This window comes from Pteropus alecto, unplaced genomic scaffold (assembly GCF_000325575.1).
Source record: "Pteropus alecto unplaced genomic scaffold, ASM32557v1 scaffold246, whole genome shotgun sequence".
In the NCBI taxonomy this organism is placed as follows: domain Eukaryota; kingdom Metazoa; phylum Chordata; class Mammalia; order Chiroptera; family Pteropodidae; genus Pteropus; species Pteropus alecto.
In genome coordinates, this window is record NW_006437742.1 from 1,810,364 (window position 1) to 1,826,025 (window position 15,662).

Below are 15,662 nucleotides of genomic sequence, written 5' to 3' on the forward strand. Positions count from 1 at the left end.
TACTTTAGCCAGCAAAGCTATGATTTAGTGTTTAAGGACAAATAAAGAGCTTCTCAGACAAAAATAAAATAATTTATCACCGCCAAGCCAAAATTACAGGAAAGGTTGGAGGAACTTCTTTAAGAATAAAAAACATGTATCAAAAACAGGAATAAAGAATGGTAACAGCTACATTCCTATCAATAAGTACCTCAAATGGAAAAGAATTAAGTGCTCCAACTAAAAGATATAGTGGATAAATGGAAAGGAAAATAAGATCTCTACATGTTGCCTATAAGAGACTCACTTCAGATTAAAAGACACACACAGACTAAAAGGGGATGGAAAAAGATATTACATTGATGGACCTAGAAGGTATTTAAGTCAGACAGAGAAAGAAACACTATATGATTTCTCTTATATGCGGAATCTAAGGAATAAAAAGAACAAACTAATCAAAAACAGACTCACAATTATAGTGGACAATTTGGTGATGGAAAGAGGAGAGGGGGGCTTGGGAGATGGGGGAATGAGGTGAAGGGTTAAAGATGTACAAATTAGTAGCTGATGGATGGTCACGGGGATGAGGAGCACAGTATAGGGAATGCAGTTAGCATTAATATGCTGGCTAGGTGGAGGGTCACGGGAGGGAGGGAGTAATTGGGAGGATTGTTTTATAAATTATATAGATTCTAACCAATGTACTGTATACTTGAAACTAAAATATTTTTTTAAATTAGAAAATGTAAAGGAAAAAAATGATTTAATTCATATTAACAACAAAATCATCAAATGCATAGGAGTAGATAAACCCAGCAAGAAATGTATAAGACCCATATGATATAAACTATAAATACTTACTAAAGTATATTTAAAAATACATCATTAAAATGGATGTTAGAAACTTTTCAAAAGCCTTACCAGATTTCAAAATGGACTATAAAGCCACAGTAATTAAAACAGTGTGGTGGTGTTGCTGAAAAAAGAGACTCCAGAAATAAATTCATGTATGTATATAAGTATTTAGCATATGAAAAGGGCAGAGTACAGTAAGGATGGACTATTTAATAAATGGTATTCAAACAATGGGCTGTTTCAGTTGAAAAAAAATACCATTAGAGTCCTATCTCACACTACAAATGAAATATATACTTTAGGTGTATTAAAAAATGTAAATATTCATGCTAAGTGAAATAAGTCAGATAGAAAAAGTTGAAAATCACATGGTATCACTTATATGTGGGATATAAACCTAAAAACAACAAATGAACAGGACAAAAAGAGACTCATGGTCATGGACAATAGACTAGTGGTTACCAGAGGGGAGCAGGAAGGGGTGGGGAGAGGGGAAAGGTAGACAGGGTAAAGGGGGTCAAATATGTGGTGACAGAAAAAATCTAACTATGGGAGGTGAACACACAGTGTAAACATATATATATGCCCTACTGTTAAAGTGTATGGCTGAAACTTATTGGATTTCGTTAACCAATGTCACCATAAAAAAAAATAATAATAAATAAATGCATATGATTTTGAAAAAAAAAACAAACATATTCTGAATACACTCTAAAGAAAATTGGAAAATGATGAAGGGGAAATACTAGCCACAAATATAACTTATAAAGAATTAATATCACTCCTACAAATCAATAAAAGACAAACAACCTCACCAAAAAAATGGGCAAAGGCTACAAACAGGCAATTAAGAAATGAAAAAGGCTAATAAACATGATCAGTGAAATAAAAAGTATGATTTGATTTTTTATCTATCAAATTGGTGCAAGTTAAAGATTTTAAATATCTAATGCTAGTGGAAGTGTGGGGAAAAGGGAATTCTTATACACTGTGGGATTATAATTTGGTATGAATCTTTTAGAAGATAATTTGACAGGACCTGACATTTTTTAAATTCAAAAAAAATTTTTATTTTTTAAGCATTTTTAAAATATTTAAAAAAAAATTTTCAGTTATAGTTGTCATACAATATTATATTAGTTTCAGGTGTACAACATAGTGATTAGACATCTATATAACTCACAAAGTGATCATCCTGATATATTTAGTGCCCCTCTGACACCGTACATAGTTATTACAATATTATTGGCTATATTCTTTAACCTATACTTTCTACCTCCATGACTATTTTGTAACTACCAATTTGTACTTCTTAAACCTGTCCCCCTTTTTCACTGGTCCCCCAAACCCCCTCCCTTCTGATAACCCTTAAAATGTTCTCTGTATCTATACATTTGTTTTTTGTTTGCTTTGTTCTTTAGATTCCACACATAAGTGCAATCATATGGCACTTGTCTTCCTCTATCTGACTTACTCCACTCAGCACACTACCCTCTAGGTCCATCATGAAATATCTTTTTCCATCCCTTTACTTTCAGTCTGTGTGTGTCTTTAGACCTAAAGTGAGTTTCTTATAGTCAGCATTTGGAAGAGTCTTGTTTTCTTATCTACTCAGTTACCCTATCTTTTGATTGGAGTATTTCATTCTTTTTCATTTGAAGTACTTGTTGATAGATATGTAGTTATTGCCATTCTTTACTTAGACTTTTGATAGATTTTTTTTTCTTTTTTTTTAAAGAAGTCCCTCCAACATTTCCTGTAATACTGGCTTGGTGGTGATGAACTCTCTTAGCTTTTTCTTGTCTGAGAAGCTCTTTATCTTTCCTTCAATTCTAAATGATAGCTTTACTGGGCAATCTTGGTTGTAGGTCCTCGGTTTTCATCACTTTGAATATCTCGTGTCAAGCCTATGGGCACTCCCTTGTATGTAACTAATTGCTTTTCTCTTGCTGCTTTTAAGATTCTCTCTTTGTCTTTAACCTTTGGCATTTTCATGATGATGTGTCTTGGTGTGGGCCTCTTTGGGTTCATCTTGTTTGGGACTCTCTGTGCTTCCTGGAGTTGTAGTTCTATTTACTTCACCAGGTTAGGGAAGCTTTCCATCATTTCTTCAAACAGGTTTTCAATTCCTTGCTCTATCTCTTCCCCTTCTGGCACCCTATGATTCAAATGTTGTTACACCTTAAGTTGTTCTAGAGGCTTCTTAAACTCTCTTCATTTTTTTGGCTTCTTTTTTCTTGTTGCTTTTCTGATTGGGTGTCTGCTACCCCATCCTGTATGTCACTGATTTGATCATTCATTTCATCCCCTCTGTTGATTCCCTCTAATATACTCTTCATCTCAGATTTGTATTCTTCATTTCTGACTGGTCCCCTGTTATGTTTTCCATCTCCATTTTTTTTTATCTCTTTGTTAAAGTCCTCACTGAGTTCATCTACCCTTCCCCTAAGTTCCTTGATCGTTCTTATAAACAATGTTTTGAACTCTGCATCTGTTATATTCCTTATCTCCATTTTGGTGAATTCTTTTCCCGGAGCTTTGTTCTTTCCTGTGGGACATACTTCTTTCCATTTGTCTCCCCATTTTGGCTGCCTTCCTATGCCTGTTTCTATGTATTAAGTAGAGCTCCTAAGACTTCTGGTCTCAGTAGAGTAGCTTCATGAAGTATGTGTGCTGTGGGGCCCAGTGGGACAACCCTGGGAGGGGTCTAGCTGCAGGCCAAGTTCAGCCACAGCCTGTGCATCCCCAAGGCCACCAGGGAAGAGTCACCACGCAATCCGCAGATTGCTGCCACCATGCTGGCCTTGCTTATAGGTGCCTTGAGTGGCCAAGTCAGAAATCAAGGCCAGCTGTCACTAGTGAAGGGCTTGGGGCTGCTCAACAAGAGGTGCAGGGCACGCCAAGGCCAGATACTGCTGCTTTGGGTTTTGTGAGCCTTTGAGAGAGTTTATGAAAGTTCGCAGCAGGAGCCAAGACAGCCCATTTGTATGGAATAAATCACTGGAAGTGGCTTGGGTGGGCAAACAAGTTGGGAGAGGCGGAGTCTCAGGGAATCCCCTGAGTGGAGCGACCTGTGTTATCCAGGTTAATGGCACCTATGTCTACAGGCTAGGAGAGGGGAGGGCTCAACAAAGGAACAATGGCTTTTGCCAGAACCTCTGTCCTGGAGAAAGCCGCCCTTCCAGCCCTTGCCCTGCAGCCCAACAATTCAGTTCCTCCCTGTGTCCCTGGCACCCCTCAGGCAGCTGCCCCAGCACTAGAGCTCAGAGTGAATGAGTCCATCAGTGAGTAAGGCTGGGCATGGGCCCTTTAAGAGGAATGTCTGTGACTCCTGCAGCCTTCTGTCTCCCTCAGCTGCAACCTCCACTAGTTTTCACAGTCAGAGGTTGTGGGGACTTCTCTTCCTGGCACTGGAACCCTCATCTAGGGAGCCCAGTGTACAGCTGGGACTCCTCACTCCTCAGGTGGGGGAAGGGGCTCTGCAGCCAAGATAGCCCTCCTGATTCTAGATCGCCACACGCGGTTGTGGAACTGGGCCATTTTGCCTCTCCACCCCTCCTACCATTTTGAGGTAACCTGTTATTTGAGGTGACCTAGGTGTGGAGCTTCTGCTCAGGCAGACCTCAGGAGACTCTGTGTACTGGTTGCTCTGTAGTTTCGTTGAAATTTTGGTGTGGTCACTAGAGGAGGTGTGCATAGCCTCTACCTTCTACACCATCTTGTAAAGAGTCCCAAGACCTGTCATTTTTAAATGGGCAAACCCTTTGACCCAGCTTGCACTTCCAGGAATCCACCTTACAGAAGTACTCCTACAAATGTGTACGAATAAATAGGCAAGGATGCTTGGATAAGGTATTACTTATAAGAGCCAAAAAAATAATACTAAATGTATATCTACAAGGAATAGTTAAATAAAGCATAGCATATCTCTACTATGGTATACTCTTCAGTACATTAAGGAAACTGAGGTAGATCTGTATGTACTGACATGTAATGATCATGATATACTTTTGAGTGAAAAAAGTAAGTTGCAGAACAAGGTGACTGGTATGATTTCATTTAAAAAAAAAACTATATTACCCCCCCCCATGAACATTTATGTCTATAGATACACAGAAAAAAGGTCTATAAGTATATATGCCGAGTCACTTTAATACTGGTTCTGGGGTAGGGAACCTTTACTTTTTTACATTTCTGGAATGTTTGAATAATTTATAATGCGCATGTATTACTTCAGTATTATCTGAAAAGTTTATAAAAACTAAAACAAGAGGGGCTCTATGCTAATTATGTCATAGTAACTTCACTGATCTAATTGAAATCTAAACATGGAATCTTCAGGAATGTTCGTCTTCTCAGAGTTGTACCTCCAAGGACTTAGCCTTTAAAAAGTAGATTTACAGAAACAATACATGCAAATGATGAACACTCAAACAGCACAGAAGGATATATACAGCAAAGTAAAACTCCCCCTCTTCTGGTTAGCAATCTATTAATTCCATTCACCAGAGGAAACCAATGTTAACAGCTTCTTATGTAGTCATCTAAATATTAAAAAGGAGACACTACCCTGAACAAGCCCGATCCCATCTGATCTTGGAAGCTAAGCAAGGTCAGGCCTGGTTAGTACTTGGATAGGAGACCGCCTAGGAAGACCAGGTGCTATAGGTGTAAAAAATAAAAATAAAAAATAAGTAAATAAATAAAATAAAAAGGAGACACTAAAAACACATTGTTTTATAGCTTTTTCACTTTATCTTAGGTACCCCAGGATAGTAATATGTATTAGTGGCTTTGACTATTATGTAGGTCAGCTGTTCTTAATGATAAATCACATCATAAATATGTTATGCTTAAATGTCTATATCATAGCAGTCACTATCGAAGGTCAAGTAACACAAAACCTGTTGGAGAAACCAGCATAATTTAATTAGAATAAAATAACTTATTTCCTCTCAAAAAGTTATAGTAAGCTAAGCTGTGGCAAAAATCTAGCTCAAAAGTTTAGTTATTTTTATTTTCTTTACATAGAACAATTTTTTAAAGGAAGCTGAAAAAATATTATACCAATTAGTTTTTCTCCTTTGGGTGGATACTCACCACATTCTGCTTTGTTGTTTCCTCTAGGGTCTGTATCACATACAATCTACTTCGACAGCGCATGCTGTGTATATCTTCACAATGAATACTACCATATTTCTGCAAGAAATATGATTTCAGTAGATACTCATTCATAATATTTACTTCTCTTACAAGTGAATTTCATGAGACTCAATTCTCAGAGGCCTTGGTTCCACTTGTAGCTATTTTCTTAACTTGTTCAGCGATTATGCAAAATTTTACTTTCCACGTTTTTCTACATATTCACTGAAGAGAATACCATTTACTATGTGTCTAGACTAACTTCAAGAACGTTAGTAAAATTTTTAGACTCCAAGAAAAGAATAATTTTCACTTTTTTTATACAGTGATATTTAAATGTGGTCATTATTTGTGAAAATAAATGAATATAGTTTTATTTAATGGAAGCAGAGGAGGCTATATAACTTAGGAATAGTTCACAACACTCGTTTTTAAAGTGAAGTCGTATTTTAAATTACATCTTTACTTGTATTATTATCTTACTCTTAATATACTACTAAAGATATAACTATAGTATAGTGATCATTTTAAATGTTATGTAATTATATTTATGGTATTAAAAAACTTACCTCATTTGACTCTCTAATTAAATCTGTAATATCCACTCTAATATGACTGCTTTTTTCATCACTCACATTTGAACCCTGCTGAAGAGTTGAAGGCAATGGGCTATCCTTATTAGTGACACTGTCAAAGAACCTGCCGAAAAGCGAAAGTAATATAAGAATTAGTAGAAGTAAAATAGGAGAAAATGACAGCTAATTTCTCCCTAGTTAGAGGTTAATTTCAACTGAGAGGACAAGAGTTAGCATTACAAAGAAGTGGAATTTGAAGATGGTATGGAATTAGGAAAATACAGAAGTGGTGAATGAGATGAAGAAATTATTTGAGGCAGAGAGGAGAGTGTGATAGAAGCAAACATATTCAGAGAGTACTCAGCAAATACCAGATAGCCCAGTCAAGATAGAATATGGGGTATGTTAGAGGCATGTAAGGAGAAATAAGTTAAAAATAGGTACATTGAGGCCTTCACATAGTGAATTCTAAATGCTAGAGTGAGGCAATCATATTTTACTCTGTACATAATGGAATCTGATGCACCATTTACAACACTCATTCATTTAACATATGCATACATTGTGTGTATACACACAGATACACCACATGTGCTCCAATACAAAGCAGCATTCAAAGAAAATAAAGCTCAGCCTACCTGATTGAAAATGCTTAGAAACCAGAACAATTTCCCCCACTGGATATTTAACATTATCAATTACCTTTACCCCTTCAAATTACTTTTATACAGTGACACTTAATAGCTCAAACTGGGACTATGAAAGTTCCGGCATAATGAATCAACAATATTAGTGGCTTACTTCAAAGTGATTTACTTTGTTATATTCTATTTGAAAACAGAGGAGTGGACTTTAGACCTAGCTTTTCCATTCAACTAGTTTTGTGACCTTAAGCCAATTGTTTCAAGTTTCTAGGGCTTCGTTTCCTCATCTGGAAAATAAGGAGACTGAACAACATAACTCCAAGGGGCTCTCAAGATTTAAATATCGTGGTTCTTATAGTACCTGTTTAAAGCTGTTACAGCTTCGGCATCATCTTTACATGCCAGTAGTTTGTCTAAATTATAGTCAAGTATTGCCAATCCCAGTTGTAAAATGGCCTTTATTCCGTCATAGAAGAAACAATCTACCACATTCACTGCACTTTCAATAGGTAGCACACTAATAAAAAGTGTGAGGAACCAGGAAAGAGAAACTGAGGAAAAGAATGTCATATCGGTTATGTGTTCTGTCAGCTGGGGAAGATGATCCCTGATAAGTTCTTCAAAGACGGCCTGATCTACCAAGGCACCTGGAGAACATAAAAAGAAGTTTAAAAATGGACACCTTTCAAAAGGACTTGTTTCTGATATTTCCCACTTCTATTAGTATACTGATATATCTAATTTCTCTTCTTTAAATTATGAACTTCTTCAGTGCCTTTTCTATATTTCACATATCTCCTTATCTGCTAGCAGTGTCTTGCATGAAGAAGCACTTGAGAAACTCAATTTAAATTCGTTTGAACAATTATTTATTGAATTATTATATGTAAAAATCTGTAATAGGTGATATAAGAGAGACATCAATTAACGAAATGGTCTCATCTTCAAAAACCATAATATCTAGTAGAATTTAAAATAAAAACACAGATAACTACAATGAAAGACAATAGAATCAATGACTTAACCATGATACTGAAGGCTTGTGGGGGTACAAAGAAGAGACCACCTATGGTTTTAAAGTAGGGGACTATAGTGTAAACATTTGATGACTGAAGAAAATATTACACAATTAAGAAACCAAGAACTTGATCCTTCTTTCAAACCTTGCAAATATCTATATAATTCACAGAAATGTGAATTGATATAATCATTTAATCTGATTAAAATAACTCGCTCCACAAGAAATTACTAAAAATTTTCCAGTAGCTCACAATGCTTCAGATTACCATTGTTTTAGCAATATGAAGATAGTAAACTTCTTTTATTAAGAGACAGACCAGGTACTTTATTTTTTTAAAAAGCAAAATATTAAATAATCTTCCCAATCACTGCCCAGTACAAAAAGTTCTCCTTTGAGTATGTCAGTGAATGTAACATTTTGATATTGCTTGCATTTTATATATTTTAAAACCTAACTGATAAGTTCTTCCATTTGATAGGTATACCAACAGGCATACACATTATTTGGAAAAGAAATATGTGTTTGTATATGTTTATGTGTTTTTTTTTTTTTTTTTACCAATAATTCGATGATTAAAATAATCAGGCAACATTCGTTCACACACAGCAACCAGAAGCCAAAAAGCTTCTTCCTCTTTTGCATACAGAAGCAACACTGAAGTCAAAATGTTCATTGCCTAAAATTCACAGAAAAATACAAAAATAAATATTGTAATTTATTTTTCCATTCACTTAAACTGCTTTCCAAAAAAAGTTCCACATTGATAAGTTTCAATGGATAAATAGGATTGATATATAATCCTTATGGGGCTCCACCCATTATAAATTAATCTGTGGCAGAAAGTGCTAGCTAGTCATCATAATCCATCTCCCCTTCTTCCATAATATCTAGACATATGTGTGCTCAGCCACACAACATTTTGCAGACTTCTGTGTGAATAAATATCCATGAGACAAAGACCCTCCAATAGCATGCAGGTGAAATGATGTGTGCACCTTCTAGGCCTAGCTGATAAAATCTCACACAACTGTTTCTCCATACTCTCTTTTCCTTCCTCTTAGTAATGGCAATGAAAGAGCACCTGTTTTGAAGCCATATTTTGAAGATGACAGAGTCTGCTGTCAGCCTAAGTCTCTGAATAAACTCATGAAGGACAGCTGCCTACTGACTTACTCACTCTCCTCTGTTTATTCCTTGAAGTAAACTTTTATGTTTTTAGCTACTACTTCTTTGAGATTATTAGTGTTAGCAGTCTAGCATACCTAATTAATATAGTATGTTCCTAAAGGATTTTTTCAATGATTCCACTACTGCCTACAAAATAAAATTCAAACTCTACTTTACTGATTTCTTTTCTCCAACTACTTCACTTCATTCACCATACACTTCCACTAAACAGAACATGGTCCTCTATACATTCTACATTTACCTCTATCTGTGTTTGGTTACACTGATCCCTTTGCCTAGCATGTTCTTTCATTCTATCTCCACACACAAAATTCACCAATTTCCAAGACCTACAAATACTACCTCTTCCATGAAGCCTTCTCCGATTCTTCTAGATGAAAATAATTTATCCCTATTAAAAATCCTGATGGGACTTTATAACTCTCTAATAATCTGTCTCACGTGCCAATGAATATGTTTTAATACCTATTAGTCTATATACTTTTAAAGGCAAGATCCTTATCTGATTCATCTTTATGCAGTCTTCAGCAACTAGCACAATATCTTTTACAGAGCAGGAATTCAATAAACATTTGTTAGATATAAAAGAAAAATGAATTAATGAAATATCAGTTCTAAGTTTCTCCACCACTATTCTGCTTAGATTAATAATATTCACTATCAATCGCCACCCAATCTCTGTCCTTATTATCAATTTTCAAATGAGTAGAGTTGGATTTGATGGGATTTTATCACTTGGAACATGTATACACTTTGACTCATAATTAAGTCATACCTGGCAGTATCCAATTTTGGGATTCCTGTATGCATAAGCAGTGAGTACCCGCCTCAGAGCAGATATGCCAGTGTCACTCTGAAAGGCTGGGTGCTCAGGCAGGGAGCGACGTAAATCACGTTCAATTTCTTCAGTAGCCAAGTTGCAGGTCCCTACAGATTGTTCAACCACTTCAGCATAATAGCCAGGATTAACAGCCATGTCATTAACAGCACCTGTAAAGATGATTAACATACAAAAGAAATATAATAAAGCTACTATTTGTGTATATACATGAAGAACTGTAATATCTTTAACTTCAGTTTTATGCTCAAGTGATATCTGAGAATAAACAAAATTAAAAGCCAACAGAGTAACATTTTCATAAACTGTTTTTTCTCCTTAACTTTCTTTTGACACTAGGGATCGAGAACTCCCCGCCCCCACACCGAGTTAGCTATATCTTGTCTAACAGCTAATCTGCCCGGACAGATGTGTGACTATATAGGTAAGTACAAATAACCAGTGTACCTCTTTGATTAGTCTGGACTCATGATTAATAAGACTTTGTCCTAGTCACCTTTGTAATTATTTTTATTTAGTTTGGTACATAATGCCTAGAAGGGGCATAATTAATGTCTGTTAAACAAAGTGAATAAATGTAATACCTGAAAAAAGCATCCAGAGCTCTCCTCTTAAAGTCTCTGGAATCCCTCTTATAACCAGATCTCGAGACCTTTTGGTCCGAAACATGCTAACACCACGCCCACATTCTGCAAATAGGATATTCCATGACTGTTCCTTCATCTTTTCTTTCAACTATAACGACAAAACAAAAATCAAAGCAACTAAACATAATAAGAAATTAACTTCTTTCAAATAACTAATAACTCTCTTTACCATGAAACAATACAAATGTAAATCAAGAACATAGAAACTCAAAATCAACATTCACAGAGGGGCCAAACACTGGACCACTGTCATCACAATAAGCTTTTAAATCCATGTGAATATAATAGCTTTAATTTACTATTTTAATTCTTAGCTTAACTCACATAAAAACAAAAAAGCATTACATTTTGGAGGTAAAGCTTTGAACCAACATTCTCCCCTAAATCACCTCAATTAAGATTAGAAAGTTATGCAAATAAAACCCAATGTTCAACTTTCACCTTTTATCTTAACTCATGATAATATTCCTTTTGTGTAATGGAACCAAACAAGTCATACAGTAGTACCTGATGGAAAACCTTTTCTAGTCCCCCCAAAAAAGTGTTCAGATATGGTACCTTCTAGTCTGCTCTAAGATTTTTTATTTTTGATCAATTGTTTTAGTCCATAGATTTAAATATTTTGTTTCCCTACCATTTTTGAATTAAGAGTCTCCAAATTCTGAGGGTGAAATACTGTCATTAAGGCTTCAGTGTTCAGAGTTTTACTGCATTCTCTCTGACATGTCAAATATCGTTCCTTAATATTATCAGATGGGTCTGAGGAATCAGAACTAATAGGAACCTGAAAAAGAAAGAATATAATTGTCCCAAATTAATGCTTAAAAGTTTCTGCAAGAAGAAAAAAAGTGCTAATGTTTTTTTCTATCATTTATAAACCACAATTTATATGCACAGTAAATATTAAATCGATGTTTCAGGGAGACATTGTTTTTCTATCAAAATTAGAGATGTCAAATGTCTGCAACAGGAAACTCAGAACCTTAGTGAAGCCACTTTGCTACAAAAGCAACAAAATACTGGAAAAATATTTAAAAAGAAAAACAGTTCAGAACATGGGAAATTAACCAAAGGCACAGAACTGAAAATCATCAATTCAAGCAAAACTAATGAACCTCAATAAGAACACTAGTGTTGTGAAGTTTTACTTTGAGGCTATTCCCATCTGCCACTGTCCCAAGCCAGCATTATCACAGCCAAGAAACCTTTGGAACTTCATTAAAAGCCCCATTCCCAGGACACAGTCAATATTCTGACCAAACAGCATTCTCATTCTCCATTCCCAGGATGTTGTTATCATTTTATTGGATTCGGAGCTCAGCTCTGTGAAAAAAAAAAAAAAAAGCCCCTTCCTCATGGCATTTGAGAAAATGGTAACAATCTGCTGGTAACATCACAGCGGACTAAGGCTAAAAATGTAAAAGAAAGACCTGGATAACCAGATGACCATAAGGAACTTTGAAGTTTCCAACATATTCTTGGGGATCTAAATATATGCATGGATGTGCAGGGCTATGAACCTATTGAGGAAAGAAATGGGAGAGGAGAAAGCCCCAGTCACTCAGCTCTGGCTGACTTGAGAAATAAAAAATGAACACTAAGGCTGATTTATAAATTGCAGGAAGTTTGGGGTATATCTTCACACAAAGATCCCCATGGCAAGGTGAAAACTTAATGGTTCAAAGCATTTAAGGAAATCTGACCCATAAATGGCTGACCACTAATTTCTACTGACTCAGTGGGTGATCCAAGGAAGCCAGGCTTAAAAATAAAAAGAAGTATAAACTAAAAAGCAACCAACAAAAAAACGTCCTTGAGGAGGCCCAGTTCTTTGATTTTACAAACTAAAAATGTAAAGCAGCTATTATAAATATATTCCACGAGTTAAATAAACTACACTTAAAAAAAATAAAAGACCCAGTTAAAAAGTAGGAAAAGATCTACTTAGAGACCTCATTAAGTTATAAAATGACAATAATATGAAAAGATGCTCAACATGATATATCCTTAGGGGATTGCAAATTAAAATGAGATACCATTGCACATCAATTAAAATGGCTAAAATTCAAAACAATGAAAACAGCAAGTGCTACTGACGATGTGGAACAACAAGAACTCTCATTCATTGGTAGTGGGAACACAAAAACGGTATAGCCACTTTGGAAGATGGTTTGGCAGTTTCTCACAAAGCTAAATATAGTCTTACCACATGATTCAGCGATTGCGCTCCCACATATGTTACCAAATGAGTTAAAAAGTTATGTCCACACAAAACACCCACACGAATGTTTATAGCAGCTTTATTCATAATTGCCCCAAACTGGAAGCAACCAAGGAAGGCATCTTTCATCAGGTAAATGGATAAACATTGAGGTATATCCAGAACATGGAATACTTTTCACGAATAAAAAGAAATGAGCAATCAATAAAACTAAGAGGTTTTATTTATTTATTTATTTTTAATTGATGAACGTTTGGCTAGATTTACCAAGAAAAATATGAGAGAGGATTCAAATAAGTTAGAAATGAAAGAAGAGACGCTAAAACTGACAACAGAGAAATACAAAGATTCTAAATTGGCTACTATGGTCTCATTTGTACTACAAAAGTTTTTAATTTTGATGTAGTCTAATTTGCTTATTTTTTTCTTTTGTCATGTGTTTTTGGTGTCACGGTTAAGAAAAAATCACCTAATTCAAGGTCAAGAAGATTTTTCTCCTATGATTTCTCTAAGAGTTTTATAGTTTCTCCTCTTATTTAATCTATTCTGAGTTAATTTTTTTGTACGGTCCAACTTCTAGAGAAATTAGCAAGACTGATCAGATTTTACTCCTGTCCTCACATCGAACTAAGGGTATATACGTGAAGAGAATGAAAGATTAGAAAGTTGGGGCAAGAAAACTCTTGATGGCCAAAATGAAAGGTCTGTGTCTGCAACTGAGATATACATATATTTTTAAAGTACATGTTTTCATTGTGCTTTTCTAATATCAAAAGAAAAGTCAGTCTTATCAATACTGCATTATAAGGATCTTTGGAAACATGGCAGAATGAGAGACGTCCCCAGATCTCTCCCCTTGAAACAACAATAAGCTGAATATCTAAAATTCAACAAAAATCACCCAAACTGCACACTAGCACATCTGTGCGTGGGATCTGCACATAAGAGCTAACACAGTCAGAATACCTGAGTGCCAGTCGGTGGACCAGAAGAAATAAAGAGGCTACTTCTCGCAGCCACCAGAGCTTCCTGTAGGAGAAGGGAGAGGGGATAAGGTGCGGCAATTTCCCTGAACAGCCCCTTCTTGGGAGAGTTGTAATCTCCATGTGGCTGGTTGGCTGCAGGGCTCAGTCATCAGGGCAAAAAGCAGAGAAGCCGGATGGGACCAGAGAGGAACAACGGCAGATTTTTCTGGCTGTGCAACCAAGGCTGAGCCACAGCCCGCAACTCCCAACCCGGAGGGCCCCTCCCCACATACCCTCCAAGACCAAACACCGCGGAGCTCCAGGGGACTCTAAGCAAATGCAACCAAAACTGTTGCTAACAAGAACAGGGACTCAACCTGAGGGTAGGACCATGATTAAATATCCACAAGAAAATTTAAAAAGCGTTATTAAGACTATATAATGCAGGGATACAAGAGGCTTAGACGCCACCTACTGGAAACCAAAAGAAAAGTGTCTTCTTTGCAACAGGCTAAAGACAGACCTTTATATAATAAATCTTCTTTCTGGAAAAACAGCAGAATACAATTTCATTAATGTCCGCCCAGGCGGAGCAATAGTCCACTAAACACCATGAACAAGCAAGATGACAAGGCATCTCAGAAAGAGAAAAATCTCCAGAAAATAAGCTTACAGATATAGAAATATGCAACTTAAATGACAGAAAATTCAAGATGGTACTTCTGAAAAGACTCAGTGAGATCCGAAGTGAGTCATATCAGCAATTTCAGGAACTGAAAAAACAACTAGATGAGCAGAACAAGGAGACTGAAACCCTCAAAAAGAAGAGTATAAATCTTCTGGAGATAAAACACACACACACACACACACACACACCGCAAGCTTGAGAAATAGAGTCGACCAAATGGAGGAAAGGATCAGTGATATCGAAGACAGAAATCTAGAAATGAATCAGAAGGAAGAAGAGAGAAACCGAAGAATGAAAAATAATGAAAGAGAAATTCAAGAACCAGCTGATACCATAGGAGAGGAAACATAAGAATAATGGGCATTATTGAAGGTCCCCCCACCCAGAGTCTATAAAGCATTTTCAGACAAACAGTTGACGAGACTTTCCCAAATCTAAGGAATGAGCTGGAGCTTGGAATTGAAGAAGTCAACGGAACACCCAATTATCCCAACCCAAAAAGGCCTTCACCAAGACACATGGTATTAAAATTATCAAAAAACAATGACAAAGACAGAATTCTCAGGGCAGTCAGGGAGAAAAGAAGGGTAGCTTACAGAGGTAAACTCATTAGATTATCCTCTGACTTCTCAGTGCAAACCTTACAAGCCAGAAAGGAATGGAATCAAATATTTAAACTATTAAGTGAAAGGAACTACCAGCCTAGAATAACGTAACCAGCTAAGCTCTCCTTTAGATATGAAGGAGAAATTAAGACCTATCCAGACATACAACAATTGAGGCAATTCTCTACTTCAGGGCCTGCACTACAGGAAATACTGAAAGGGGTCAGTTCACCCAAAAGAAAATGACAAAAAAAAAAAAAAAAAATAAATAAAAAGAAAAGGGACATTTGGGCA

The 15,662-nt window shown here is 36.1% G+C and overlaps 1 protein-coding gene across 3 annotated transcripts in view; it reads right to left on the reverse strand.

Annotated features, from left to right (window-relative positions):
* The window catches only part of TBC1D8B (TBC1 domain family member 8B), a 79,072-nt gene that overhangs the window by 31,712 nt on the left and 31,698 nt on the right, over positions 1–15,662 (reverse strand). For all 3 annotated transcript variants that reach the window (XM_015591663.2, XM_015591664.2, XM_006914793.3), the window contains 7 exons: positions 11,524–11,673; positions 10,827–10,977; positions 10,180–10,394; positions 8,775–8,892; positions 7,557–7,842; positions 6,546–6,675; positions 5,935–6,033 (listed from right to left, as the gene is read on the reverse strand). In XM_015591663.2, coding sequence (XP_015447149.1) covers positions 5,935–6,033; positions 6,546–6,675; positions 7,557–7,842; positions 8,775–8,892; positions 10,180–10,394; positions 10,827–10,977; positions 11,524–11,673 — 1,149 coding nt within the window. The remainder of the gene's footprint in view (positions 1–5,934; positions 6,034–6,545; positions 6,676–7,556; positions 7,843–8,774; positions 8,893–10,179; positions 10,395–10,826; positions 10,978–11,523; positions 11,674–15,662) is intronic.